At 55.2% G+C, this 25,480-nt stretch overlaps 1 protein-coding gene across 1 annotated transcript in view; it reads left to right on the forward strand.

The window, feature by feature from the left end:
* Nucleotides 1-25,480, forward strand: part of CHD5 (chromodomain helicase DNA binding protein 5) — a gene marked incomplete at both ends in the record, with an annotated part of 47,546 nt that overhangs the window by 17,204 nt on the left and 4,862 nt on the right. Inside the window, 30 exons of the mRNA XM_080921360.1 lie at nt 785-903; nt 1,314-1,552; nt 2,890-3,011; nt 4,146-4,269; nt 4,940-5,106; nt 5,222-5,443; nt 7,217-7,423; nt 7,583-7,794; nt 10,070-10,201; nt 10,289-10,397; nt 11,236-11,427; nt 11,532-11,732; nt 13,637-13,774; nt 13,861-13,982; nt 14,668-14,841; nt 15,159-15,300; nt 16,351-16,482; nt 17,859-17,976; nt 18,708-18,832; nt 19,780-20,011; nt 20,207-20,317; nt 20,572-20,744; nt 21,146-21,320; nt 21,671-21,763; nt 21,931-22,019; nt 22,205-22,338; nt 22,747-22,891; nt 23,205-23,364; nt 24,012-24,091; nt 24,677-24,809. Coding sequence (XP_080777486.1) covers nt 785-903; nt 1,314-1,552; nt 2,890-3,011; nt 4,146-4,269; nt 4,940-5,106; nt 5,222-5,443; nt 7,217-7,423; nt 7,583-7,794; nt 10,070-10,201; nt 10,289-10,397; nt 11,236-11,427; nt 11,532-11,732; nt 13,637-13,774; nt 13,861-13,982; nt 14,668-14,841; nt 15,159-15,300; nt 16,351-16,482; nt 17,859-17,976; nt 18,708-18,832; nt 19,780-20,011; nt 20,207-20,317; nt 20,572-20,744; nt 21,146-21,320; nt 21,671-21,763; nt 21,931-22,019; nt 22,205-22,338; nt 22,747-22,891; nt 23,205-23,364; nt 24,012-24,091; nt 24,677-24,809 — 4,522 coding nt within the window. The remainder of the gene's footprint in view (nt 1-784; nt 904-1,313; nt 1,553-2,889; nt 3,012-4,145; nt 4,270-4,939; nt 5,107-5,221; nt 5,444-7,216; nt 7,424-7,582; nt 7,795-10,069; nt 10,202-10,288; nt 10,398-11,235; nt 11,428-11,531; nt 11,733-13,636; nt 13,775-13,860; nt 13,983-14,667; nt 14,842-15,158; nt 15,301-16,350; nt 16,483-17,858; nt 17,977-18,707; nt 18,833-19,779; nt 20,012-20,206; nt 20,318-20,571; nt 20,745-21,145; nt 21,321-21,670; nt 21,764-21,930; nt 22,020-22,204; nt 22,339-22,746; nt 22,892-23,204; nt 23,365-24,011; nt 24,092-24,676; nt 24,810-25,480) is intronic.

A 25,480-nucleotide genomic window follows, 5' to 3' on the forward strand; every position in this document is an offset into this window, starting at 1 on the left:
GGATCCGATGCCCTCTTCAGGTGTGTCTGAAGACAGCTGCAGTGTGCTTATATATAACAAATAAGTAAATCTTTAAAAAAGAAAGAAATTAAAAATAACCAGGCATAGTAGCAAACACCCTTAGTCTCAGCAGTTGGGAGGTAGAGGCAGGAGGATCTCTCTGAATTCCAGGCCAGCCTGGTCTACAGAGCAAGTTCCAGGACAGCCAGGGTTATGTAGACCAACAAGCAACAATAACAACAACCCAAACAGAAAACCCCAACAAAACAAAACCTTTCTCCACAACCAGCGTGTCCTGTGATCCTGGCTTACCAAGGGCCAGGCAGTCCCGTGGTCCTCTAGCTCTCTGACCCCTGTAAAGGTCCTGTTGAGCTCTTTGTCACAGTGTTGCTAGCAGCACATCTGGGAAGTAGGCGAGGGACTCCTTCAGCTCTGTTCCTCACTGGGCCACCGCTTCAGGTCTTGTCTGTCTGTCCCAGTCCCCAGAGCTTAGCGAAGCAGCCTGTCCCCCCCCAACCCCCCAAATCTGCTCTCACTTTCTGGCGAAACTTGCGTAGTCTTTCCCCAGTCTTGGCTTTAACGCTCATGGCATCGGTGTCCTGTGAGCTGGAATCTCAGACATGCCACGGGTGGGGTTGCGGGACAGGGTGGGTATGACTTTCAGTGTCCCTGTGGTGGGTGAGAGCTGTTAGACTGCTGATTACCCCTCTCCTTCCTTCTCAGAGCAGGGAGGTGGGTCAGAAAGGCCTGTGCCTCTGACCCCACCTCTGGCGTGTCTCTACAGGAGCCCAAGTCCTCGGGACAGCTCATGGCCGAGTGGGGGCTTGACGATGTGGACTACCTGTTTTCCGAGGATGATTACCACACACTGACCAACTACAAGGCCTTCAGCCAGTTCCTCCGGTGGGCCAGGGGCTGGCTGCTGCGGCTGGGTGGCCAAGAGGGTTGTGCTTACCCGAGGGGAGGTGGAGGGAGAGATAGCCAGGACTCCTGAGAGGGCGAGGGCTATCAGAGTATAACCCTTGACCTTGGAAGGGCTTGATGGTTGGGTCTACCTCCCTCTCAGGCCCTGTCCTGGGTCCTTCGGTGGGCGATGTGACCTGCTGTAGGCCCGGCTCTGATCTGTAGCCCTAGTGGAAACACTCTAGGAGTCAGGAGTATGTTGGGTGGTGCTCTAGTTTTACTTTGTCCTTTCTTTGCCCCTATTGGGCTAGCCAGGACTACTGGGCTAGCCAGAGCTATGGGGCTAGCCACACCTTACAGGCATGAGAGAAAGGGTGGTCCTCCCTCACCTTCCTATCTCTCTCCTTCAGGCCGCTTATTGCCAAGAAGAACCCGAAGATCCCCATGTCCAAAATGATGACTGTCCTCGGGGCCAAGTGGCGAGAGTTCAGCGCCAACAACCCGTTTAAGGGTAGCTCAGCAGCAGCTGCGGCGGCGGCTGTGGCTGCGGCCGTGGAGACGGTGACCATTGCTCCTCCACTGGCCATCAGTCCCCAGCAAGTGCCCCAGCCTCTGCCTGTACGCAAGGCCAAGACCAAAGAGGGCAAGGGTAAGGTCCTGGATCCTGCAGGGTGGTTAGGGGCCGTCTGTACTGAGGACTCAGTATTTGGCCTGGCAATGGGCTGACTTGCTTTTTCACAGCTTCTTCTGTCTGCTGTTGGGGAGGGTGGGGAAGCAGAGGAGCCGTGGGTAGATCTTTGGGAGCTAATATTTGACCCACTACCCCAACACTGGGCATGGAGGGAGGGGGGGTCGTCCACAGGATGGAACACAAGTTTAAGGTAACCTTAGGTTAGCCTGCTGGTCCTCTCCTACGGGGGACCTCCCAGGGGTGAGTGTGACCCAGTCTGGAAGGTGAGCGAGGAGACCTAGGTCCAGGCTGACCCGGTGTGGATGGTTCTGTGTGAGGAGGGACAGTCTGCAACCTGCCGGAAGTTCTGGCTTCTGAGAGGCTAGGGAGGGGCGTTAACAGTCTTCTTAGCGCTCGGATGTGGGATTTGATGGGCTGAGAGGATCCTGGGGACCCCTTTGTCAGCCCACAGAGTTCTGGCATCTGGGACAACGCTCAGTATTGTGCTTGGCACCCCTAATTTGTGTCTCTGGGAGTGCCTAGTGGGTGTGTGCCATAGGCCGGGCGCTCTGTCTTCCCTTGTCCTGTCTCTGTGTCCCATCCGTCTGGCCTCCATAGTCCTTACGTCCCCCTGCCCAGTGTGGAACTGTTGGCTCCATGAACTGCCTGCTCATTGCTCCAATGACCGAAATAGTTTTTCTGTGGTGTCCCCTGAGTGCAGCCGGGTCCATTGCCGTGGGGTGTAGCCAGAGGAGGAATGGCCAGGGTGTGCATCCTAGCATCAGCAGGACGGGCTGCTGAGGTGGGGACAGGGACATCATTCCCTAGAATAGATAGAACTTCCCTATCACTTCTGTGCTGCTAGTGGTTCACACGGATTCCAGCCTCGAAGCTCACGGCAATGGGGAAGTTGAGGGTGACAGCCATGGGAAATACCATGGTTTGGGAGGTTGGCGGGCTGGCTCTTGGATCCAGAAAGGTGGTGTTGTTTTAGAAGCTGGCCCTGCTGTTATGGAAGTCAAGGTTGGCCCAGACAGTGTGGAGGCTGTTCCCAAGCTGGCAGGCGTTTGTTAGTGTCCACAGCTCCTCTGGCCAGACCGCCATCTGGCCAGCATGGTGGCCAAGACAGTCAGACTAGAGTCAAGTCGGCTGTCTCATTACTAATGCGTAACCTAAGCAAGGGTGCCACCTTTCAGGCCCTCTGCCGTCTTGTCAGGAAAGGGTGATGGTTGCCAGTCAGTGAGGTGGCCGGGGAGGGGGAGGAGTGAGCCATCAGCGGCAGTGTTGGTCACGGCAACCCTTGTCACAATGTCCAGGGCCCGGAGTGAGGAAGAAGAACAAAGGTGCCAAAGACTCCAAGAAAAAGGGCAGGGGCAAGAGAGTGGCGGGGCTCAAGTTCCGCTTCGGAGGGATCAGCAAGAGGAAGAAGGGTTCCTCGGTGAGTATGTATGTGTGCATGTGTGTGCAAATGTGTATGTGTGCATGTGTGTGTGCAAATGTATATGCATGTATGTGCAAATGTATATGCATATGTGTCCATGTGTGTGCAAATGTATATGCACATGTATGCATGTGTGCACGTGTGTGTGTGTGTGTGTGTGTGTGTGTGGAGAGAAGGGTTCCTCAGTGAGTGTGTGCCTGTGTGTGTGAGACAGAGAAGAATAGGGAGAAAGCGTTGCTCAGTGACTGCTTGTGTGTGCAAGGTGGTAAGGGGAGGGCTGCTTTGAGCAGAGAGTGGGCCACATTCATTTTTCCCGGTGCTAACTGAGGCAGGCTCTACATGTCTCTCCCAGCCTCTGTACATACAGGCCTACTGGACCTCAGTTTCCCCATTCATAGGTGTGGACTGGACCCTTCCAAGGACCCTTCTAGCCTAGACTCCCTAGATGACTCCCTGCTGACCTAGGAGCTTGGCTGTGGCTGCCGTCCACAGGGGCTCTATCCAGCGGACGATCAGCCCACCCTTCATGGGGTCTATACCCAGCCGTGCTATGAGGGCAGTGCCCTGGAGGGTGGTCTGTTTGTCCTGGCTGGCTGGAGCCATGATTCCTCCTCTAGCCCTAGGTCTCAGCTTTTTCTCTCCTCAGTCCAGTGCAGTGTCACTTGTGCTCCCAGCTCTGCGGAGGGTAGAGAAGAGGGCTGAAGCTTCTCTGTCACTTGGTGGGGGGGAGGGTCTGGTATCAAGGTTGGCTGATCTGGAAGGAGCATGGTCCTGTCCTAGATGTAGTAGGCCAGCTCAGCTCCTATGGAGCCGTTGGCCCATTGGGTGTGTGCATTGGGAGAGATCTGTGGAGATTCCCTAGGGGAGGGGGTCTTTAGGGTGGCCCTTGAAGGCCTTGAGGAGTTAGGCAGTTGGAAGTCAGAGCCTGGGAAGCAGAACTGTGGCGGTGTGAGGGTCTGGAGAGCAGGAGTTGGGAGGGTGGTCGGGTATCCAGGCTGTGCACTAGCCCAGATTTCTAGCTGAACTGGGGCAGAGCGAAGCCACAGGGACTCTTCAGAGCTTCCTTGGCCCTGCCTTACCCAAATCACCAGGGCGGGGCCCTGACTCACAGCCGGGCCTCCTTCCCTTCAGAGCGAGGAGGATGAACGAGAGGACTCAGATTTGGACAATGCCAGCATCCACAGCTCTTCTGTGCGTTCTGAGTGCTCTGCAGCTCTGGGCAAGAAGAACAAGAGGAGGCGCAAGAAGAAGAGGAGTAGGCCTCTGGGGATGGGGAGCCTTTCCCATGGTGGGGCGGAGCCTTTTCCATGGTGGGGTGGGGTCTTTTCCATAATGGGGGAGGGGGGCTGCAAAGAATGAGAGAAGGGCATTCTCAAGGTCCAAGCCTCTCCCAACCTTGTGCTCTGTCAACCCACCCTCTTCTGTGTGTCCTAGAGGAAAAAATAAGAAAGCCAGGGTTTCTTGATACTACACCCTAGCAGAGGGGAGTGGACCAGGCACTTAAGATCACTCCCAGCCCCCCTCATCAGTTCTTGATCCTCCCAATTTCTCCCTCCCTCCTCTCTTTCTCTCTGGTTTTTGAAACAGAATCTCACTACACAGCTCTAGCTGGTCTAGAACTTGCTATGTAGACAGGGCTCATAGATATGTTCCTGCCTCTGCCTCCTGTGTTCTGGGATTAAAGGTGTTTCCTCTCTGCTATTCTTTATCCGCACACACTGTCCTTCCTCCCTCCCTCCCTCCCTTCCTCCCGTCTTCCCCTTTCTCTGTTCACCCCCACAGCCAGGCCCGATATTTCTTTCTCTGTGGTCTGTCTATCCATCCACTTGAACTCATTTAAACGCCTATCACGTGCCAGTCTGGTTAGGGTAGTGGAAGTAGCCATATACGGCAGTCCTCCCTTATTTCCCCTCTCCCCATCCTAGTTGACGATGGTGACGGTTATGAGACAGACCATCAGGACTACTGCGAGGTGTGCCAGCAGGGAGGGGAGATCATTCTCTGTGACACCTGCCCGAGGGCGTATCACCTGGTCTGCCTGGACCCGGAGCTGGAGAAAGCTCCAGAGGGCAAGTGGAGCTGCCCACACTGTGTAAGCTATGGCTTGAGTGAGGACCAGACTAGGGTTGGCAGGCCATCGCCTGGGGTCTGGTGTCTGTGGAAGGGGACGCAGCCCAAGGTGCATCCACCTGGACTCCTCCCTACAGGAGAAGGAGGGGATCCAGTGGGAGCCGAAGGATGATGATGAGGAAGAGGAGGAGGGCGGCTGCGAAGAGGAGGAGGATGACCACATGGAGTTCTGCCGCGTGTGCAAGGACGGCGGCGAGCTCCTGTGCTGTGATGCCTGTCCCTCCTCCTACCACTTGCACTGCCTCAACCCACCGCTGCCTGAGATCCCGAACGGTGAATGGCTCTGCCCGCGCTGTACAGTGAGTGTTACACCTCGCGCCCCTGACGCCCCGCCCCTCCCCGACGCCCCGCCCACCCGGCCCTGAGATGTCCTTGCTGACACAAGCCACGCCCCCAACAAGATGCACTCATAAAAGACCACGCCCACCGCCTCACCCTGCCTGCTCTGTCCTGAATTCCCTTAGGACTGTTTATTGAAAATTTATTCTGAGCTAACAACCTCATGTACATCACATTCCTTCTGGGAACTGAACCCAGGAGGCCTCCTGTAGAGCTATAACTCTGTCCCTTAATTGGCTTTCAAGAATTATTTTGGGGGTTGGTTGGGAATGGAACCCAGGGCCTGTATACCAGGCAAGTTCTCACCAGAATTCCTCTTCAGTATGAGGCTCAGGAGGATGCACGCTAGCTTGCCTGAGACCATGCTGAGGCAGAACTTTCCTCTTGGGTTTGGATCTGAGTCACTGTGGCCTGGTGTTTCTAGGCTGTGCTAGTGCAGTGGTGGAGCCTCAGTTTATGAAGGCAGAGACCCTCCTCATCCCTCCACTCTGGCCACCGTGGGCATCTGACAGTCCCACGTGTGGAGTTACTCTGTCTCCCAGTGCTGGGTACCCTCTCCCATAGGCTCTGCGCTGCACGGAACGTCCTCTGTCTTGTGTACACACCTGGGCTCCTGCTGTATGTTTGTGTCCCACGCGTGCAGTGTGCATATGTCCTGTCGGCCTTTATACCTTTTCCGGGAATGGGTTATAGTGCCCTGTTTCCTGATTCCTCCCTGCAGGAGGTGAGGCCGGGTGGGCTGAGGTCTGGGAAGGGAATAACTCTACATTTCTGGATCCCAAGAGAATCACCCCGCCTTCCCATCTCGTCTCTTCCTCCTTGCTTTTTGCCCTCTGAGGCCAGAGCATGATCGCTTCTGGGATGTGTGGTGCGCACTGTGTACTCACGCCTGTGCCCTGACACCAGTAGGCCTTTGAGGCAGAGGGAGAGAGGCTGGTTTTACAGGCCGAAGGGATGTGTACCCGGGTACACAGGAGGACAGCCTGCCTCCTTCCTCTACAGAGCCATCTCCCGAAATTTGCCCTCTCTCCTCTGTCCAGCTTGGGCTCAGAACTGCGCTTGTGAGGGTCATGGCCACTCCAGGCCATCTTGGGGTATCCCAGAGCTCTGGTGCTGAGGTGTGACTATTGATTGCTCTGAGCTGCCAGACAGCAGCTTCCTGGAGTCCCATGGTCCTCAGGGCCTAAGTGTGTGGGGGCTGAGGGAGACAGCCTGCCTGGCCCAGCAAGCTCAGCTGCACAGGCTGGGTGAAGGAAGTGGTCAGGCTCAGTGTCCATATGGGCTGGGCAGGGCTCCCGTCCCGTGGTGGCTCATGCATCAGGATATGATATGATTGTTCTTGGGTTCAGGCAGGGTGCGAGGCAATACGTAGCTGAATGGACGGGGGGAGTCAGACTCTTGGGTTTGTCTCTTTGTCCTTCTGTTCAGGCAGAGTGGTTCTTATTGTCACCTTCTGTCCTTCTGTAGAGGACTCAAGCGCCCTGGTTTAACTTGCCAGGTGCTGAGGAAGGTCGCTGTCACGTCAAGTACAAAGGGCCCACTTGGACCCAGAAGCTCAGTTGTTCACCTCCAGATGTACAGTGATATGTGGGCTCTCGAGGAAGGGACGGGGACCACAGGGTCCTCACGATACTGTTTTGGCTTGGGTTGCTGTGTAACCAGCCTAGTGTCATGGGAGCTTCAGCCTTGTGACTTAAACCTGAGCACGGTGACTCTCTATCCTCTGTTCACAGTGTCCCCCGCTGAAGGGCAAAGTTCAGCGGATCCTACACTGGAGGTGGACGGAACCCCCGGCTCCCTTTATGGTGGGGCTGCCAGGACCAGAGGTGGAGCCAGGCATGCCCCCGCCCAGGCCTCTGGAGGGCATACCTGAGAGAGAATTCTTTGTCAAGTGGGCTGGCCTTTCCTACTGGCATTGCTCCTGGGTGAAGGAGCTACAGGTGAGACCCCGGGGGACAGCATGGTCACATTCGGCCGCATGGGAGGGAGCTGGGACTAGCTGCTGAGGAGGAGGCTTGTTCCATCTAGGATAGGGGTTGGGGGCTGAAGGTCTGGTCTGGGAACCAGGGTGAGCGGCCGATCTCCTGTCCTCACTGTAGCTGGAGCTGTACCACACGGTGATGTACCGCAACTACCAAAGAAAGAACGACATGGACGAGCCACCACCCTTTGATTATGGCTCCGGCGACGAGGACAGCAAGAGCGAGAAACGGAAAAACAAGGACCCTCTCTACGCCAAGATGGAGGAACGCTTCTACCGCTACGGCATCAAGCCTGAGTGGATGATGGTCCACCGTATCCTGAACCACAGGTGAGGGTGTCGGGTGGCAGCTACTGGGCTGGGACCAAGGACACAGTGAGGGCCTGCCGGGCTGGCCTTTTAGAGCCAGGAATGGAGGGGGGTGTAAGGGCACCTCACTGCAGCGGATGTGGCTGCCCAGACAGGAGGGCCGCGCCCCGGCACACGGGAAACATTCCCACTCACAGTAGACAGTCCCACAGGCACATAGGTGAAGGGAAACATGCTAAGCTGTCTTCGAACTTACACAAAGCAGGATCTTGGTGGGGTGGGACCTGAGTGGTCCGGGTTAAGGACTGAAGTCAGCGGGATGATTCTGGGAGCCAAGCAGGTCCAAGAAAGGATTGGTGAGTGTTACCATCCCAAGGGGCACGCACACGAATATATCAGCATGGGGTGGTCATGGTGGTGCACGCCTTTAATCCCAGTACTTGGCATGCAGAGGCAGGCAGATCTCTGTGAGTCCAAGAGCAGCCTGGTTTACACGGCAAGTTCCAGCACATCCCTGGGACATACAGAGAGCTCTTGTCTCAAAGCATACTCTCTCTCTCAGCAAGGGGGCTGGAGAGATGACTCAGTGGTTGAAAGCACTGGCTGCCTTTGCAGAGGACCTGGGTTAGGTTCTCAGCACCCACACAGAGCTCACCACCTCCTGTAATTCTGGTTCTAGGTGATCAGATACCCTTTACGGGCTTCTGTGAGCACCAGGTTCATGCATGCATGCATACATACATGCATACATACATACATACATGCATGCATACTGCAGGCATTCATATGTTCACAGGTACTCATAAGCACTTTGTTTTCGAAACAAGGTCTAACTATGTAGCCTTGACTGGCTTGGAACTTCCTATATAGAGCAGGGATGACCTCAAACTCAGAGATCTGTCTCTGCCTCCTGAGTGTTGGAATCAAAGGGTGCATTAGCATGCCCAGACTTAAAAAAAAATCTTATGATAATAATAATAATAATAATAATAATAATAATAATAAAAATAATAATAATTTTAGCCAGGCTTAGTCACCTTGAAGCCAAACAGCTGAGGCTGCAGGATTGGGAACCAGACCCAGTGTCTTTTGATAGTACTAATGTTTTCTTGCCCAGAGTCCCCAGCCCCTGTGCCACCTCTTCCCTGAAGTTTGGCATTCCCAGGCCAGAGCAAGGAGGCCCAGCAGGAGGGCATCGGCAGGAGGAGCTAGGGCAGGTGCTGAAATGCAGGTGGCAGCTGCCAATGGGACTTGGGGAAGGCCCTGAGTACCTATCATAGGGGCAGCTTGGGACTCGGAACTTTTGGCCTGTTCACAGCTCTGTCTGTTTTTCAGCCTGGGATGGGTGGCCTACCCACTCTGTCCCTGACTGCAGGTCCTGTCAGACACTGCTGTGAGGGCAGAAGTTGAAGACCTCTCTGACCACGGACGTCTGAGCTGGTCCTTACGTAACAAGGGAGTGGTTTGTGGGGAACGGGAAACATGTCTCTTATTGACTCTTTCCTCCTTCCCATTACCAGACTCCAGACGGTACCTGAGCTGCACCTTAGATTGACTGCCCCCCCGTTTCTTTTATTAAAATGCATGCTAAAGCAAAAAGGACAATTTCCTGTGTGCCCCCAAAGAGGAGCCGGTGAATCTCCCAGAGTGTGCATAACAACCAATTATTCAGTGAAAATAAGCCACCGGTTTCCATGGTGACTGGAAATAGGCCTTGCTGCACATGGTCCCCAGGCCACCTGAACCACAGCTCCCCCAATCCATTTGCTGTCATACTTGCTGGTTAGGGGTTCCTCAGCTCCCTGGCTTTGCTGGACTCCTGGCTGGCTGCTGAGTCTACTCAGATTGAGAGGGAGACCTTAGTGGCCACTGTGGGTCTGTGACCCTGGCCCACCTGCAAGGATTATGTCTTTATAGGGAAGGACTGTCACCCCAGATTGATCCTGCAAAACGCTTTGACTTTTTCTTTTTAAAGTCAGAAAATGACGTTTCTGGGCAGGGAAGAGATTCATGGTGTCATTTCCTGTGTTCAGATTACATAGCAGGATGGCCTCACCCCTGCAGCGCTCTGCTAGCATAGTCTGTCACTGTCCCTGCCTTGGTTCTTGGGGTTACAGTCGCCACACCTTCATCGCTCCCTGCAAGCCAAGTGGCATTGGGCGAGCTTCCAAACCTCTTTAGAGCTCTTGTCTCTTGTCCTGGTGCCTGTCTCCTGGTTTGGCCCAGAATACTAGGAGATCATGGGTGTGACTGGATGGGTTTTATGTCTCTCCCTCCTGTGCCTCCTGTGCCGCAGCTTTGACAAGAAGGGGGACGTACATTACCTGATCAAATGGAAGGACCTGCCCTACGACCAGTGCACCTGGGAGATGGACGAGATTGACATCCCCTACTATGACAACCTGAAGCAGACCTACTGGGGTCACAGGTGTGCCTCGCGCTGGCGGCCAGGTGTGCGGGCCGGGGCTCCCGCTCCCTCCGAGTTTTGCTCATCTGTGTGTGACGCTTCTCTCAGGGAGCTGATGCTGGGAGAGGACGCCAGGCTGCCCAAGAGGCTGGTCAAGAAGAGCAAGAAGCTGAAGGACGAGAAACAAGAGAAGCCACCAGAGACACCCATTGTGGATGTGAGTGGAGAGAGGGTGGAGGCGGCGGTAGGGCATTAGCAGGTCTGCCACCCCACTCGTGGCAGTAGAGGCAGGGTCTTTTCTCCAGGACCCTCCCTCGGGCCCTCGTGGCTGCCCATTGTCAGCAGCAGTGAGGCTGGATGGGTCAGTGGGAAGAGCTCACCGGTCTGGAACTCAGAGATAAGCCTGATCGCACCCCTCGAGTTCTGGGATTGGAGACTGGCAGCACCGTACAGGACCCCTTGGGTGTGCTTTAAGAAGTCCACCTTGGGCCGGAGGTGCAGCTCAGCTTGTAGATTGCCTGCCTTGCATAGACAGGCCTTTGGCTTCCGTCATTAATCTTGACCTTCTTGACTCAATTTAAATTGGGTGTGGTGACACATGCCTTTGACCCCGGCACTTAGAAAGCAGAGGCAGAAGAACCGGATGCTGAGGGTTATCTTTGGCTACATAGTTGATTTTGAGGCCACTCTGAACTACAGGAGACTTATCTCAAAAACAAAAACAACTAAGTAACAACAATAACCAAGACCCCAAAAGTCCCATGGTGGGGACATGGTCCCCTGGGGGGGACCTTATAAGGAAAGTGGCCTGAAGATACAGGACAAAAGGGGACACAGTGACATTTGGGTGAGCGAGCCTGGCTTTTTGTAGGTGTTAAGGTGTGGAGCCAGGAAGTGTTTCCTGGAGGGAGAGACATTCTAGACAGCACTTGAGAAAAGGCTAGCGGAGCAGGAAGGACTTTTAGACAGACACAACTGTGCCTGGAGAGGCCTAGAGGCTTGACTCAGGTGGCCCGGGATCCAGGCTGTGTCTGATTCTTGGCCCCCTCCCCCAGCCCACAGTTAAGTTCGACAAGCAGCCCTGGTACATCGACTCCACAGGAGGCACGCTGCATCCTTACCAGCTGGAAGGCCTCAACTGGCTACGCTTCTCCTGGGCCCAGGGCACCGACACTATCCTGGCTGATGAGATGGGTTTGGGGAAGACAGTACAAACCATTGTGTTTCTCTATTCTCTGTACAAGGAGGTGGGCAGACAGGAGGGCAAGTGGGTCTGGGCAGGCGGGGGCTGGGCAGGGGGCTGGTGCCATCCACTGGCAGCCAGCCTCACCACCTCAGGCTCTCTCTGCAGGGCCACTCCAAGGGGCCTTACCTGGTCAGCGCGCCCCTGTCCACCATCATCAACTGGGAACGGGAGTTTGAGATGTGGGCGCCCGACTTCTATGTGGTCACCTACACGGGGGACAAGGAGAGCCGCTCTGTGATCCGCGAGAACGAGTTTTCTTTTGAGGACAATGCCATTCGCGGTGGGAAGAAAGTGTTCCGCATGAAGGTGAGTGCTAGCTTTACCCAGGAGGCTCTGGGGCCACCGAGCCCTGAGGTGTCCATGTTCCTGGGCCAGTATCACAATTGTTCTGTATTAATGTGACGGTGTGTTATTGGCTGAGGCTTAGTTCCACAGAGCTGGGGGCCGGCTCGTTAGCCAGGCTCCCTGTGAGCCGGCTCGTTAGCCAGGCTCCCTGTGAGCCCTAGGAGGCACCCATCCTTTCTGTCTTTTCCATTTTCTGGTATCTGAGAGCTGCCTGGCTTATGGATACACTTCTCTGCCCCTGCCTCTGTTACCAGGCATTCTCCTTGGGTGTGATCCTCTCACAAAGACAACCACCGCTCACGCTGGAGTGAGGGCCACCACAGCTTAGTCAAATAACTCTTACGTGCCAAGTCTTGTTTCAAAAAACCAAAACAAGACAAAACAAAAAAACAGCTAGATGAACATGAATTTTGGAGAGGTGATATTCATCCCAGGACAGTGGGCATGGTGTCTTGGTGTCTTCACTAATCTTTGGCTCCCCACAGGGTCTCGTCATAGGGCAGGCTGTGTGTGACCCAGCAGCTCTTGGGAGCAGGGAGATGGCGGTCTGCCCTTGTAAAATACCCAGGGTCAAGGCAGTGACTCAGAGGGTAGAAGAGCTTGCTGTATGCACCTGAGAATATGAGTTTTGTCCTTGACCTCATGTAAAAAAAAGCCAGATGTGGACTGTGTGTGTCTGCGATGCCAGCACTCCTTGGATAAAAGTGGGATCAAAGGCAGAAGGAATGACTGCTTAGAACCTTGCAGGCCCCCTTCAAGGCTCCGGGATAGGTGAAGAATGGGGGTTGGGGCGCAGAAAGACTCTAAGAGCCAGAGGTGACTTTAAGGAAGCAGCATTTTCTAGATACAACAGGGAAGATACATAAACGAAGTCCCCGAGACTGTGTCAGATCTACACAAGCTTGAGTCACACAAAATCCTAGCACAGAGACGTGGGCACAAAGTTCCACCCCTAGACAAGAAGCCGTTTGCTACCAGGGAGAGGGAAGGTCAGCTTTTTCCAACAGAGTGACATCAGGCTTCCGATCCAGACTGCAGGCCAGGCCCTGTGATTAGGAATAGTTGGCCAACAAACAACACAGGGTCCATGTTTGCTTGTTTTTATTTACTTGCAAACGAGAGAATGTGAAACTGGGCACTTAGGGTGGTGGGAGAGGATCTGGGGGATGGGAAAGGATGTGACTCAAATATAGTGTGTGAGATTCTCCAAGAATAAGAGATCATTTAAAAAGGTGCAGGTGGGGCTGGAGAGATGGCTCAGTGGTTAGAGCACTGACTGCTCTTCCAGAGGTCCTGGGTTCAATTCCCAGCACCCACATGGTGGCTCACAACCATCTTCCTTCCGGCTGTGCAGGCAGAACATTGTATACATAGTAAATAAATAAGCCTTAAAAAGGTTGCAGGCTACTTAGCCTGGTGCACACAGCACAGCAGGAACAAGTCTCAACAGTCAGAGAAGCAATGCCTGAGGCTGTCCTCTGAGCCACACAGACACTGTGGCACGCACACACACAAACACTGAGACGGGGTAGCTGGCCGGCCTGTGGGCTCCCGTCTATGCCTCCCGTCTCACTAGGATTACAAGCCTGTGCTTCTGTGTCTGGCTTTGTGTGATCTCTGGAGACCCATGCTTACCCAGATATCCTTCTAGCTGAATGTGTGGGCACGGAGCACTCGGTGGTGGAGGGGTGAGGTTACTCGTCTTTGGCAGCACTACCTTCTCTAGGGCACTGTGCTTTATCCCCCGCCCAGACTCCCCAGAACACTTGTGTGGTTCCCACTCACCTTCTCAGCACTGTCCCTGTCTCTTTGGTCTGTCTGTCTGTCCCTGCCGTCTCCTTCCATGTTCTCGCCTTCTCCCACAGAAGGAAGTGCAGATCAAGTTCCACGTGCTGCTCACTTCCTATGAGCTCATCACCATTGACCAAGCCATCCTGGGCTCCATCGAGTGGGCCTGCCTCGTGGTGGACGAGGCTCACCGGCTCAAGAACAACCAGTCCAAAGTAGGAGGCGCTGGCCGTGGGGCTTATCCCTGAGGGCGTGGCCGCTGCTCTGTGCCTCCTGACATTCCCCTCTCTTCTCCCCAAAGTTCTTTAGGGTCTTGAATAGCTACAAGATTGACTACAAGCTGCTGCTGACAGGGACCCCCCTCCAGAACAACCTGGAGGAGCTGTTCCATCTCCTCAACTTCCTGACTCCAGAGAGGTTCAAGTGCGTCCCCGGGGCCTGGCAGGACTGAGGGGTTGCATCCCTGTGAAGGCATGGCAGCGCCTGTACTGGCTCTGAGAACTGCTTGGGGACCTCAGTTTCCCCAGTAGTGAAATGGGAGCATGAGTAGTACTCTAGGCTGATCTTGTGTGGGAAGTTCTCGGCATTCCTGGGGAATTACACCTGTCTCCCAACAAACATGGTTTTCTTTAGCTTTGTCCCAGAATGCCCTGGGGCTTCTGGGTTCCAACCTGTGTGCCTTCCTGCCTAGCACTTCTGGCTCATTTCAGCCCACAGTGACTTAAGTGAGCTTAGTGATGACCAGCAGGGGCCAGATCTGGGGTGGGGTGGAGATGGAAGCAAAGATGGCGCTCTCCTTCCTAGGCCTGCTCCAATGGGGAGGGGTCTCTGGGAGGAGGGTTCATATTTTCATATTTCCATGCTGATTCAAGCAAGGGCTGGACCGAGTCACTGTGAGGGCTCATCAGCCTTGGTCATTTTTGTTTTAGTCCCGGCTGTCTCTGAGAACTTCAGAACAGTGGTGACCAGTGGGGTGCAGGCTCAGATGGAGCCTGGCTGGTCACTCAGCACCGGCCGCTAGCCGTCCTTCTGCCCGGTTTCCTCCTCAGAGGACTGTGGTCTACTCTGGCCCTGCACTTCTGGGACTTATCCCAGCTCTTTGTTGCAGCAACCTGGAAGGCTTCTTGGAGGAGTTTGCCGACATCTCCAAGGAAGATCAGATCAAAAAGCTGCATGACCTTCTGGGGCCGCACATGCTCCGGCGTCTCAAGGCCGACGTATTCAAGAACATGCCGGCTAAGACGGAGCTGATTGTCCGCGTGGAGCTGAGCCAGATGCAGAAGTGAGTGCTGGAGGCTCGCCCCTTCCCGCAGGCCCCAGGCCCCGCCTGGCTTTCTTAACCATTTCCTGGGGCTGACAGGAGGCCTTGCTCCCTGATCTCCATCCCCCCATGGACTTCAGTGACTACAGTCAGGCTGCCTCAGTTGTACTAATGTCTCCCATTGACCTTTTGGCTTCCTGTACCACTCTGTACACGGTGCCCGGGGGCACCGCCAGCCCTTCTGAAAGTAGAGCTTGCCCCTCAGGAGTCTGGTGGGGTGGGGGTTGCGTGTGGGGGGGCAAGATGTGCAGCCAACTTTGCCCCACACCCTGCTGCAGGAAGTACTACAAGTTCATCCTGACGCGGAACTTCGAGGCGCTCAACTCCAAGGGGGGCGGCAACCAGGTGTCTCTGCTCAACATCATGATGGATCTGAAGAAATGCTGTAACCATCCGTACCTCTTCCCCGTGGCTGCCGTGGTGGGTTCCCCGTGGCTGCCGTCATATAGCGATCATATAGGTTTCTATAGGTCGTGTTCCCTGTGGTCACTGGGATGGGTTTTCCATGGCCATCATGGTGGGGTTCGAATGGCTGCCCCGACAGCTTCTCGGTGACTTTCATACAGGTTCCTAGTGGGATGCCATGGTTGAACTGTGGTTGGTTCTTCATGTGTGGTGCTCAAGTGCTCCCTGTTGACAGTGTGGTGTGGCATGTTCCACATGGCCAGTGTGTAGGTGCCTGCCAGCTGTGGTGGGTTTCTTGTGGTCTCTAAGGAAGGTGCCCATGGCTAGGTGTCTTGGCTCCACTGCTCCGTTCCTTTCCAAGTACGATTGCTAGAGGTGATGTGTGTCTCCATCCTGTCCCTTTGGAAGCTGCCTCTCCCCATTGCTTGGCTCCAAGTCATTTCTTCCCAACCCCTCCCAGAAGCTCCAAAGCCTCCTCAGCCTAAGCACAGGGCCTCCAGGGAGCCTTGAGGGCTGACTCGGCTTCCCATCATCCCCCCAGAGAGTTTATCCTGGGCAGTCTGATCTGGGCTTGGGGAATTCTTCCAGCACAGGGCAGCCGTCACGGGAGGCTGAAGTTCCTTGTGGAGCCTCAGTGGACCACCCCATCACTGCCCTTCGGGTTCAGGTTCATCCTCTGCAGGCCCAGCTCTCTCATTGCTGCAGAGACAGGTTGTGATGAGAGGTGACCTCAGTTCAGGCCACCGAGGCCCTTCTTGTGGGGTCTGCCTTTAGACTGATCTGCCCTTCTGGAGCCAGAGGGCTGGCACACCACAGGGATTGAGCTGGTGTCTGTGGAAAGGTCTGGGGCTTCATTTCGGAGCTAGGCAGAGAGTGGGGCTGGTAGGCCTGGAGCCAGGCTCTGTGTGACCCACACTGTTGGGCATGCCTGGGTCTGTGCTCTGTGCTCAGCGGTGCGGATGGGCAGGCGGCCCCTGGCCAGGCACTTGTCCATCACTACAGTCTCTGTCTTTGGTGCCAAGCGAGAGGAAGGGCCTCCAAGGCTCGGCTCTGCTATGTCCACAGGAGGCCCCTGTGCTGCCCAATGGCTCCTACGACGGCAGCTCCCTGGTCAAGTCTTCAGGGAAGCTCATGCTTCTGCAGAAAATGCTGAAGAAGCTGCGGGATGAAGGGCACCGGGTGTTGATCTTCTCCCAGGTGGGCCACCTCGGAGCCAGCGTACATCCAGTCAGCATGCCTGTGGGCAGAAGGAAGGCCTCAAGTCCCTGGCATGACACAGACTCATGAGGATGGTCTGGTTGCTATAGAGACCAGTGTATTTCCTGTCTCGTCCCCCTATACTGCCCCTCGGGCCCATGTGACTAGGCTGGTGTGATAAGCCCTCCTCTGTCCAGCCTCTTAGCACTGTGTGCCATGGAAGACTAAGGTCCCAATTGCTAGGCCAGGCGCTGGACACGCACTAGGGAAAAACAGCACCCCAGGTTCAAATCTTGTGGGAGGGGGAAGCACACTCTCAGACGTATCAATGAGGGCAGGTGACAGAGGGCAGTACACAGATCCCCATGTACAGGGAGGCATCTGCTGGTAGTTCCCTATGGGTGACCTATCTAAGGGCAGGAAGGGACCAGACTGGATCTGGGAGCTTGGAGGGACTGCTTTGTCTTAAAAGAGGCAGTGTTGGAGCTCTTCTGGCTGTAAGGGTGTGTGGTGTGTGTGTGTGTCTGTGTGTGTGGTGTGTGTATGAGTGGTGTGTGTGTTTGGTGTGTGTATGAGTGGTGTGTGTGTTTCTGCTTGTGTGTGTGGTGTGTGTGTGTGGTTTGTGTATAAGTGGTGTGTGTGGTGTGTGTATGAGTGGTGTGTGTGTGTGTGTGTGTGTGGTGTGTGTATGAGTGGTGTGTGTGTGTGTGTGTGTGTGGTGTGTGTATGAGTGGTGTGTGTGTGGTGTGTGTGTATGAGTGGTGTGTGGTATGTGTATGAGTGGTGTGTGTGTGGTATGTGTCTGAGTTGTGTGTGTATAAGTGGTGTGTTTGTGTGTGTGGTGTGTGTGATGTGTGTGTGTGTGGTGTGTTTGTGTGTGTGTGTGGTGTGTGTATGAGTATGTGTGTGTGGTGTGTGTATGAGAGGTGTATGTGTTTTGTGTGTGTGTGTATGAGTGGTGACTGTGTGTGTGTGTGTGTGTGTGGTGTGTGTATGAGTGGCGTGTTTTTTTGTGTGTGGTATGTGTGATGTGTGAGTTTGTGTGTGTTTGTTGTGTGTATGAGTGGTGAGTGTGTGTGTGTTTGTGTGTGTGTGTGTTTGTGTGTGTGTGTATAGTAAGGTGGTTGGGAGAAGAAAGCATGTGTCTGCAGAGCCTTGAGTGCCAGCAGGGCTGTGGGGGCCACTCCTTTGGGGAGATGGGAGGGAGCCAGAGGCTGGCGCCTGAAGCTGTATGTGGGGCTCCCCTGCAGAACATTGTGGGTGACAGGCGAGGTGAGGCTGGGGCTGCGTTCTCTCAGGCAGGCCCACTTCAGGGCACGTCTCCCCACTCTGGGCGTCTGTTCTCTTTTCCACTGTGGTGTCCCTGTTTTGTGCAGATGACCAAGATGTTGGACCTCTTGGAGGACTTCCTGGAGTATGAGGGCTACAAGTATGAGAGGATTGACGGGGGCATCACTGGGGGCCTCCGGCAAGAGGCCATCGACAGATTCAATGGTACTCACCCCTCAGGGCAACCCTGTGTCTCGGGGTGTCTTAGCCTGAGCACCCCGTGAGCAGTGCTTTCTAAGCTGCTTTGCATGTGGAAGAAACACACCAGCCCTTAGACCACAACTTCTCCATCATTATTATTATTGTTGTTATTATTACTGATATTGTTATTATTAATTATTAATATTGTTATTGTTGTTATTTAACGTCTCCATTATTATTGCTTTTGTTAATAATTATCAATATAATATTTATTATTATTATTATTATTTATTTTAAGATAAGGATTACTGTATATCTCAGGCTCACCCCTAGCTCACCATCCTCCTGCCTCAGTCTCCTGAGGCTGGGGTTACGTGTGTGCCACCACACCAGAGACTTTTTATGATCTGGTTTCTGTGGAGACTCAGCAGACGGTGGATGCTCTAAGCAGCCTTAGAGTTGTGCGGGACGCAGCCGGACTGCGAAGGAAATGCCACAAACTAGTCGCTCCTTGGTCGGTACCCATTTGGTTTTTGAAAGTTGGCTTCCTTCTCTTTCTGGACCCCTCCAACTCAGCCAGGACCTGGCCTCAGTGGGGCTACCTGAGCCCAGCAGATGTGGCTGCACATCTGGAATCACACACAGCCTCTGCCAGGGGAACCTTAGCTCTGGTTCTTGTCCTCCTATCTGCTTCCACCCGACCCCTGCCCAGTGCGCCCTCTGACTCACACGTGCCCTGTTGGCCTCTTTCTCAGCTCCTGGGGCCCAGCAGTTCTGCTTCCTGCTCTCGACACGTGCCGGTGGCCTGGGCATCAACCTGGCCACAGCTGACACGGTCATCATTTACGACTCGGACTGGAACCCACACAATGACATCCAGGTCTGTGCCTTACCTCCCCCTGTGCTCTCTGCTCCTCCCTCCTTTCCCTCCTAATTCCTACACTCTTGGTTCTGTGCCCCGCCCCCCACTGCACAATGTGAAACATCAGCCTAAGAGGGGGCCCTGGGCGGTGAAGAGAGAAGGGAGCAAAATGGCTCAGAGAGGGCAGAGGGTGTGCTCAAGACACACAGCAACCCTAATGCCAGCCTGGATCTGTCCTATTCCCTTCAGGGCCTTGGTTATGGAAGGAGGCAGGATGAGGGAGTCAATCACAAGAGCCACAGGGGTACCAGTTTTGGAGGGGACAGGGACCATGGGGAGCCTGCTGGGCATGGGAGAGGAAGAAACAGGGAAGGAGGGAAAGATAACAGGGTGTTGTGGGAACAGAACCCCGGATGTGCTACAGTCACCTCACTCTGGGGAAGACAGAACATGATACACTTTGACAATCTGGAGTACACACACACACACACACACACACACACACACACACACACACACACACGTGCATGCCATATACAGTGTCTCACCAGAGCCATATCCTCTAGAGACAGAATGGAGCCCCAGGCATAGCTTCCAGGGCACTTTCCAGACCTTGCTACTCTCAAGGTGGCTGTGTCTCCAGCACAGGGCTCCGCTGTCCCAGGTGTAGGCTGCCTTCCCACGATGCAGCCTTGGAGTCCCATCAAGCATGCAGGATACTTCTTGACAACCCCTTGTATATCGGTGGTGGCATCCAGATCTATTTTCCCTTTAAACCGACTGGCCACCAGGCCACGATGCTGTGGGACTCTGCACAGACGCGCTGCTCTCGGCACAGCGCGCCTCCCCCTACAATCAGGCTGCCCCTCGCTTACATACACAGCCACGGGCTAACATACATGGTCCTCTCTGCTGCACCCAGCTGTGGCCTGGAGCCCTGAGTGCTGAGCTTCTGTCTCCCCCAGGCCTTCAGCCGTGCTCACCGCATTGGGCAGAACAAGAAGGTGATGATCTACCGCTTCGTGACACGGGCCTCTGTGGAGGAGCGCATCACCCAGGTGGCCAAGCGCAAGATGATGCTCACACATCTGGTGGTGCGGCCTGGCCTGGGCTCCAAGTCGGGCTCCATGACCAAGCAGGAGCTGGATGACATCCTTAAGTTCGGGACAGAAGAACTCTTCAAGGATGACGTGGAGGGTGGGCCTCTTTTCCGTGGGCGTGTGTGGGGGTTAGGGTGGTCCTGTTTGAGACATACCCATTCAGGACCCCGGGGTCCTGACCCTTCTCTCTATTCCCAGCCTGTGACACCTCCCAGAGTGGGTGAGGGTAGCATCTCAGCTTGCTATCCATCACCCCTTCAGTGCCCTGAAACCATGTTCCTCTGCCTCTCAGGCATGATGTCCCAGGGCCAGAGGCCTACCACGCCCATCCCTGAGGTACAGTCCACCAAGGGCGGATCTCTGGCTGCCGGCGCAAAAAAAAAGCACGGTGGCACCCCGCCAGGTAGGGGCCCACCTGAGTCACCCCCAGCCTTTTGTCTGGTCAGGTGGCTGCTCCTGGGCAAGAGGAGGTCCTCTGCTACCCATGGCTGCTTCTTTGGTTGCCCTCTGTTGGTGGGTGGTAAGGGAGCTGCCATACCTGCCGAGGTCAGGGCATAGCTTCCTTGCCCGGTCTCTGACCTCCTCACCCCAGCAGGCAGGCCGTTCTTAGTAGCTGGTCCATCTGTGTCTACACGCTGTGTCCCGCCCACCCTGCAGGTGATAACAAAGATGTAGAAGACAGCAGTGTGATCCACTATGATGACGCAGCCATATCCAAACTGCTGGACCGGAACCAGGACGCCACCGACGACACCGAGCTGCAGAACATGAACGAGTACCTCAGCTCCTTCAAGGTGGCACAGTATGTGGTCCGTGAGGAAGATGGCGTGGTAAGGCCTTTTGAGTGCTCGTGGGCCCCGCCTCCTGGCCCCGCCCCTCCTGGCCCCGCCTCTCCTGACCTCTCTCCTTCAGCCCCGCCCCCTGCTTTTCCCCACCCTCCAGCCTACACCATGCTTCTGTCTTGGCCTGCTCTAGAACATTCTACCTCACCTCCCTCCTGTGTCCTATTGCCCCACGGCTCCTAATCTCTCCCATCGGCCCCTCCACATCCTCCGCGCCCCTGCAACTATGGGGCTCCACAGTTCCTGCCGAGACCAGGACATACATGTGGAGTGACTGCGGAGGGCTTCCTGGAGTAGGCAGCCCCCCTCACCCTTTGGGACTGTAAAGGTGGGTGTGGTGTAGCAGAGAACTGGGTGTGCCCAGCTATCCCCCACACCGACATCCCCAGGAGGAGGTAGAGAGGGAGGTGATCAAGCAGGAGGAGAACGTGGACCCTGACTACTGGGAGAAGCTGTTGCGCCATCACTACGAACAGCAACAGGAGGACTTGGCTCGCAACCTGGGCAAGGGCAAGCGCATTCGCAAGCAGGTCAACTACAACGACGCCTCCCAGGAGGACCAGGGTGCGTGTGGTGAGCAGGGGCACGCCTGCACGGGGGGGCTGTGGGGGGTGGGGCGTGCGGCAGACGCTGTACCAGACGGGGCGAGGGTGGGCAGCTAGGCTTCCGGGAGGGAAGGGGATGAGATGGCCATCGGTCAGGTGGCTTCAGGCACGTGTTGGCCGTGGAGTGGATGAGCCTCCGAAGGTCTGCTTCCTGCTGCGTAACGGTAGAGTAGCAATGTTCTTCCCGAGTGCATCTGCCTGGGCTTGGTATGGTTGGCTGGGACTAAGCATGGGGGCGGGGAGGAGGCTCGGCTTGGGCCTGGGCGCACGAGGCTGGGGCAGGCCCCTTCCATGCCCCTCTGCTTACAGAGTGGCAGGATGAGCTCTCGGACAACCAGTCGGAGTATTCCATCGGCTCTGAGGATGAGGACGAGGACTTCGAGGAGAGGCCGGAAGGGCAGAGTGAGTGTTAGTGTGTGACCCGGGTTGTTACAGCTCTGCTAAAGGTGACGGCAAGGTGGGGTGCCCATGGGAGCTTTAGGAGGAGGTCCCAAGGGTCTTGTCATCCTGAGGGTGCTGGTGGAGCCTCTGCACGGCAGCCTGAGGGTCTGTGGCGGGCTGTTCCCTAGGTGGACGGCGACAGTCCAGGAGGCAGCTGAAGAGTGACAGGGACAAGCCCCTGCCGCCTCTTCTGGCTCGAGTTGGGGGCAACATCGAGGTGGGTCCTGCACGTTCCCCGGGCTCCTCCAGGCCAACTCCTTACACCTGGGGTTTGAAAGAGGAACTGAGGGTTATTCTCAGCCTCAGGGACCTTCTGGGTTCAAGTTTCCCTTGTTCTTCTTCCCTGTCTCATAATTCTGTCCATACAACCTGAGGGTCATAAACCATCTCTACCCTGGCCAGGTTCTAGGCTTCAATGCCAGACAGAGGAAGGCTTTTCTGAACGCCATTATGCGTTGGGGCATGCCGCCCCAGGATGCCTTCAACTCCCACTGGTTGGTGCGGGACCTTCGAGGGAAGAGTGAGAAGGAATTTAGGTAAAGGGTCCAATGAGGTGGTGGCCTGGGAGGGTGTGGCCTTCGATGATGCCTGGTGGAGTGGACCCTCCAGTGGACAGTGCCTACATCCTCCTGGCCAGCCAAGGGTGCCTGGAGGGTTCATGGCCGTCGGATCTTTGGGATGGACTATCGGGCAGGGCTGATTTATAGAAGACATCACCCGGCGGTCCTCTTGCCCAAACTCTTTGGGATAGTGAGGTTGGCCATCCAGGGCAAGGAGCGTCTGAGGAGGGTCCCCTGCCAGGGAGGTTCCTCTGCCTTTCTGGGAGCCTGGCCCCTGCAGGCCTGCTTTCAAGGCATGCTTTGGAGGAGGATTCTATGAGAGAGGTCCCCTAGGGGTCCCGCCAGCCTCTCCTCATCCCCTGAGCCCCAGTGCCCCCACCCCAGAGCCTACGTGTCTCTCTTCATGCGCCACCTGTGTGAGCCGGGCGCAGACGGCGCAGAGACCTTCGCAGACGGTGTGCCCCGGGAGGGCCTGTCCAGGCAGCACGTGCTCACCCGCATTGGGGTCATGTCGCTGGTTAGGAAGAAGGTGGGTGAGTAAGCCTCTACTAGCCTTCTGGCTGGCATGTGGCCCCAGCACCGCTTCAGCTGCCAAAGGACAGATACCTAGTTGAGGCTACGCAGCGACCTAGGTCAGGGACCAAAGGGACAGACTGGAGTAGTCCTGTAGGGTGAGGGTTGGGAGGTTGAGGCCAGGATGGGTGGGCTCTATGGAGTGGAGATGTCGGCAGAAGTTTGGGTCAGAAGGACATCTGACACAATCAACCTTGGACAGGGCAGCACCTGAAACCCACCTCTGAGAGGTGACCGCTGTCCCCTCTGCTATCCTCCTGCTGCCCCAGGTGCAGGAGTTTGAACATGTCAACGGCAAGTACAGCACCCCAGACCTGGTCCCCGAGGGGCCCGAGGGTAAGAAGCCAGGCGAGGTCATCTCCTCGGACCCCAACACACCAGTGCCTGCCAGCCCTGCACAGCTCCCACCGGCTCCACTGGGCCTGCCAGGTCTGGGCTTAGGGAGAGCTGGAGGGCTTTTGGGTCACGGGAGGTGGACTAAGTCCTCTGTGTGACCCAGTGTTAGGGTCTTCCTGCCCCAAACATCTTGTCAGGCTTTGAGATTGTATTCACACAATTTGCCTTTCTTTTCTTTAAAAAAAAATATTTACTTTGTATGTGAGTACACTGTCGCTGTCCTCGGACACACCGGAAGAGGGCATCAGATGGTTGTCAGCCATCATGTTTCTGGGAATTGAACTCAGGACCTCTGGAAGAGCAGATATTGCTCTTAACCACTGAGCCATCCCTCCAGCCCACAATCCACCTTTCCAAAGCCTCTGGCTAGTGGCTACTGCTAAACATTCCCATTACCCCGAAAAGATACCCAATGCTGGGCCACACCCTATCTCCTGCTTCCAGTGGGCAACTGTGATGCTGGATTTATTCTAGCCTAACTGTGCTCACTGTGGTCTCACCAGCCAGGCCAGGGTCCTCCAAGGGTCTGGGTTGGAAGCCTGCCTGTCACTCCTGAACATGTCTCTCATTGCGTAGCACCTGCAAGGCCAGGCCTCTCTCTCTTTTGGCACCCTTTCCCTACCCTGCTCCCTTGTCCTGTCTAAGCCTTCCTGTCTCACTTCTCTCCCTTGATCCTGCAGACAAAATGGAAGCCCAGCTGGGATACACAGATGAGAAGGAGTCAGGCACACAGAAGCCAAAGAAGTCCCTGGAAATCCAGGTATGGAAGTCACTGCTGGCTGGGCCTTTGGAAAGTATGGGCAGAGCTTGGTCAGGCCAGGGCTCTTCTGGTTCCTAGTTCTGGTCACTGGGTGTCTTAGTCAGGGTTTCTATTCCTGCACAAAACATCGTGACCAAGAAGCAAGTTGGGGGTGGGGGAAGGGTTTTTTCAGCTTACACTTCCACATTGCTGTTCATCACCAAAGGAAGTCAGGACTGGAACCCAAGCAGGTCAGGAAGCAGGAGCTGATGCAGAGGCTGATGGAGGGATGTTACTTACTGGCTTGCTTCCCCTGGCTTGCTCAGCCTGCTTTCTTATAGAACCCAGGTCTAATTGATCACTAATTGAGAAAATGCCTTACAGCTGGATCTCATGGAGGCATTTCTTCAAGGGAGGCTTCTTTCTCTGTGACTTCAGCTTGTGTCAAGTTGACACAAAACCAGCCAGTACACTGGGCCTGAGGGATCAGGCAGGGAGCGAGTAGAGGCATCTGGGGTTCAGGGCTCCCAGTCTGGTGCATACTACTCCCTGCCCTGCATTCCTGTTGAGGCCCAGGTCCTGCAGCTCCCTAGCTTGTTCTTCCAGGCCCTGCCAACTGCCCTGGACAGAGCAGAGGGGGAAGACAAGCATCAGAGATCAGACAGCAAGGACAGAGCTCGGGAGGAGAGGATGGAAGAGGTGGAGAAGACCCAGGGCTCTCCGGAGCAGCCACTGAAAGGTAGGGCTTTCTCCACATAGTTCACATCCTTGGTAGCCCTGGGCAAGTCAGGGGACCACACTCCAGTCTGTACCCTGCCTGGGTGCTGGCTGTGTCCCACCATCTGCTAGTGGAGGGGCAAAGGGTCTCTCTTGATACAGACTCTAATCCTGCCCTGTAGAGATTAGGGTTCTTGGGTTTTGTGTGTGTGTGTGTGTGTGTGTTTAAAATTTATTTATTTTATATATGTGAGTACACTGTTGCTGTCTTCAGACACACCAGAAGAGGGCACCATATCCCATTACAGATGGCTGTGAGCCACCGTGTGGTTGCTGGGAACTAAACTCAGGACCTCTGGAAGAGCAGCCAGTGCTCTTAACCGCTGAGCCACCTCTCCAGCCCCAAGGTCTTGTTTTAATATACTTGACGCTATTTGCCACAATCAGCCACTTCTTGGGAAAATTATGCTGAAATCTGTGTTTGCAGTACCACACCAGACTGTGGTTAGCTGAATATTTGTTTTGGGGTTTAGCATCTTTCTGCTGCTGTAGAAGCTTCTAGTGGTGGGTAACCATCCCTCTTGATAGATTTGGTTTTCAAGTTTACTTTCAAGTTTACTGGGAGATGGCCCGGTATGTAAAGCAAAGAAAACTCAACCCCTCCCCCAATAGCCAGCCAACCCCAGGATACAG

Source organism: Micromys minutus (assembly GCF_963924665.1).
Source record: "Micromys minutus genome assembly, chromosome: 9".
NCBI lineage: Eukaryota > Metazoa > Chordata > Mammalia > Rodentia > Muridae > Micromys > Micromys minutus.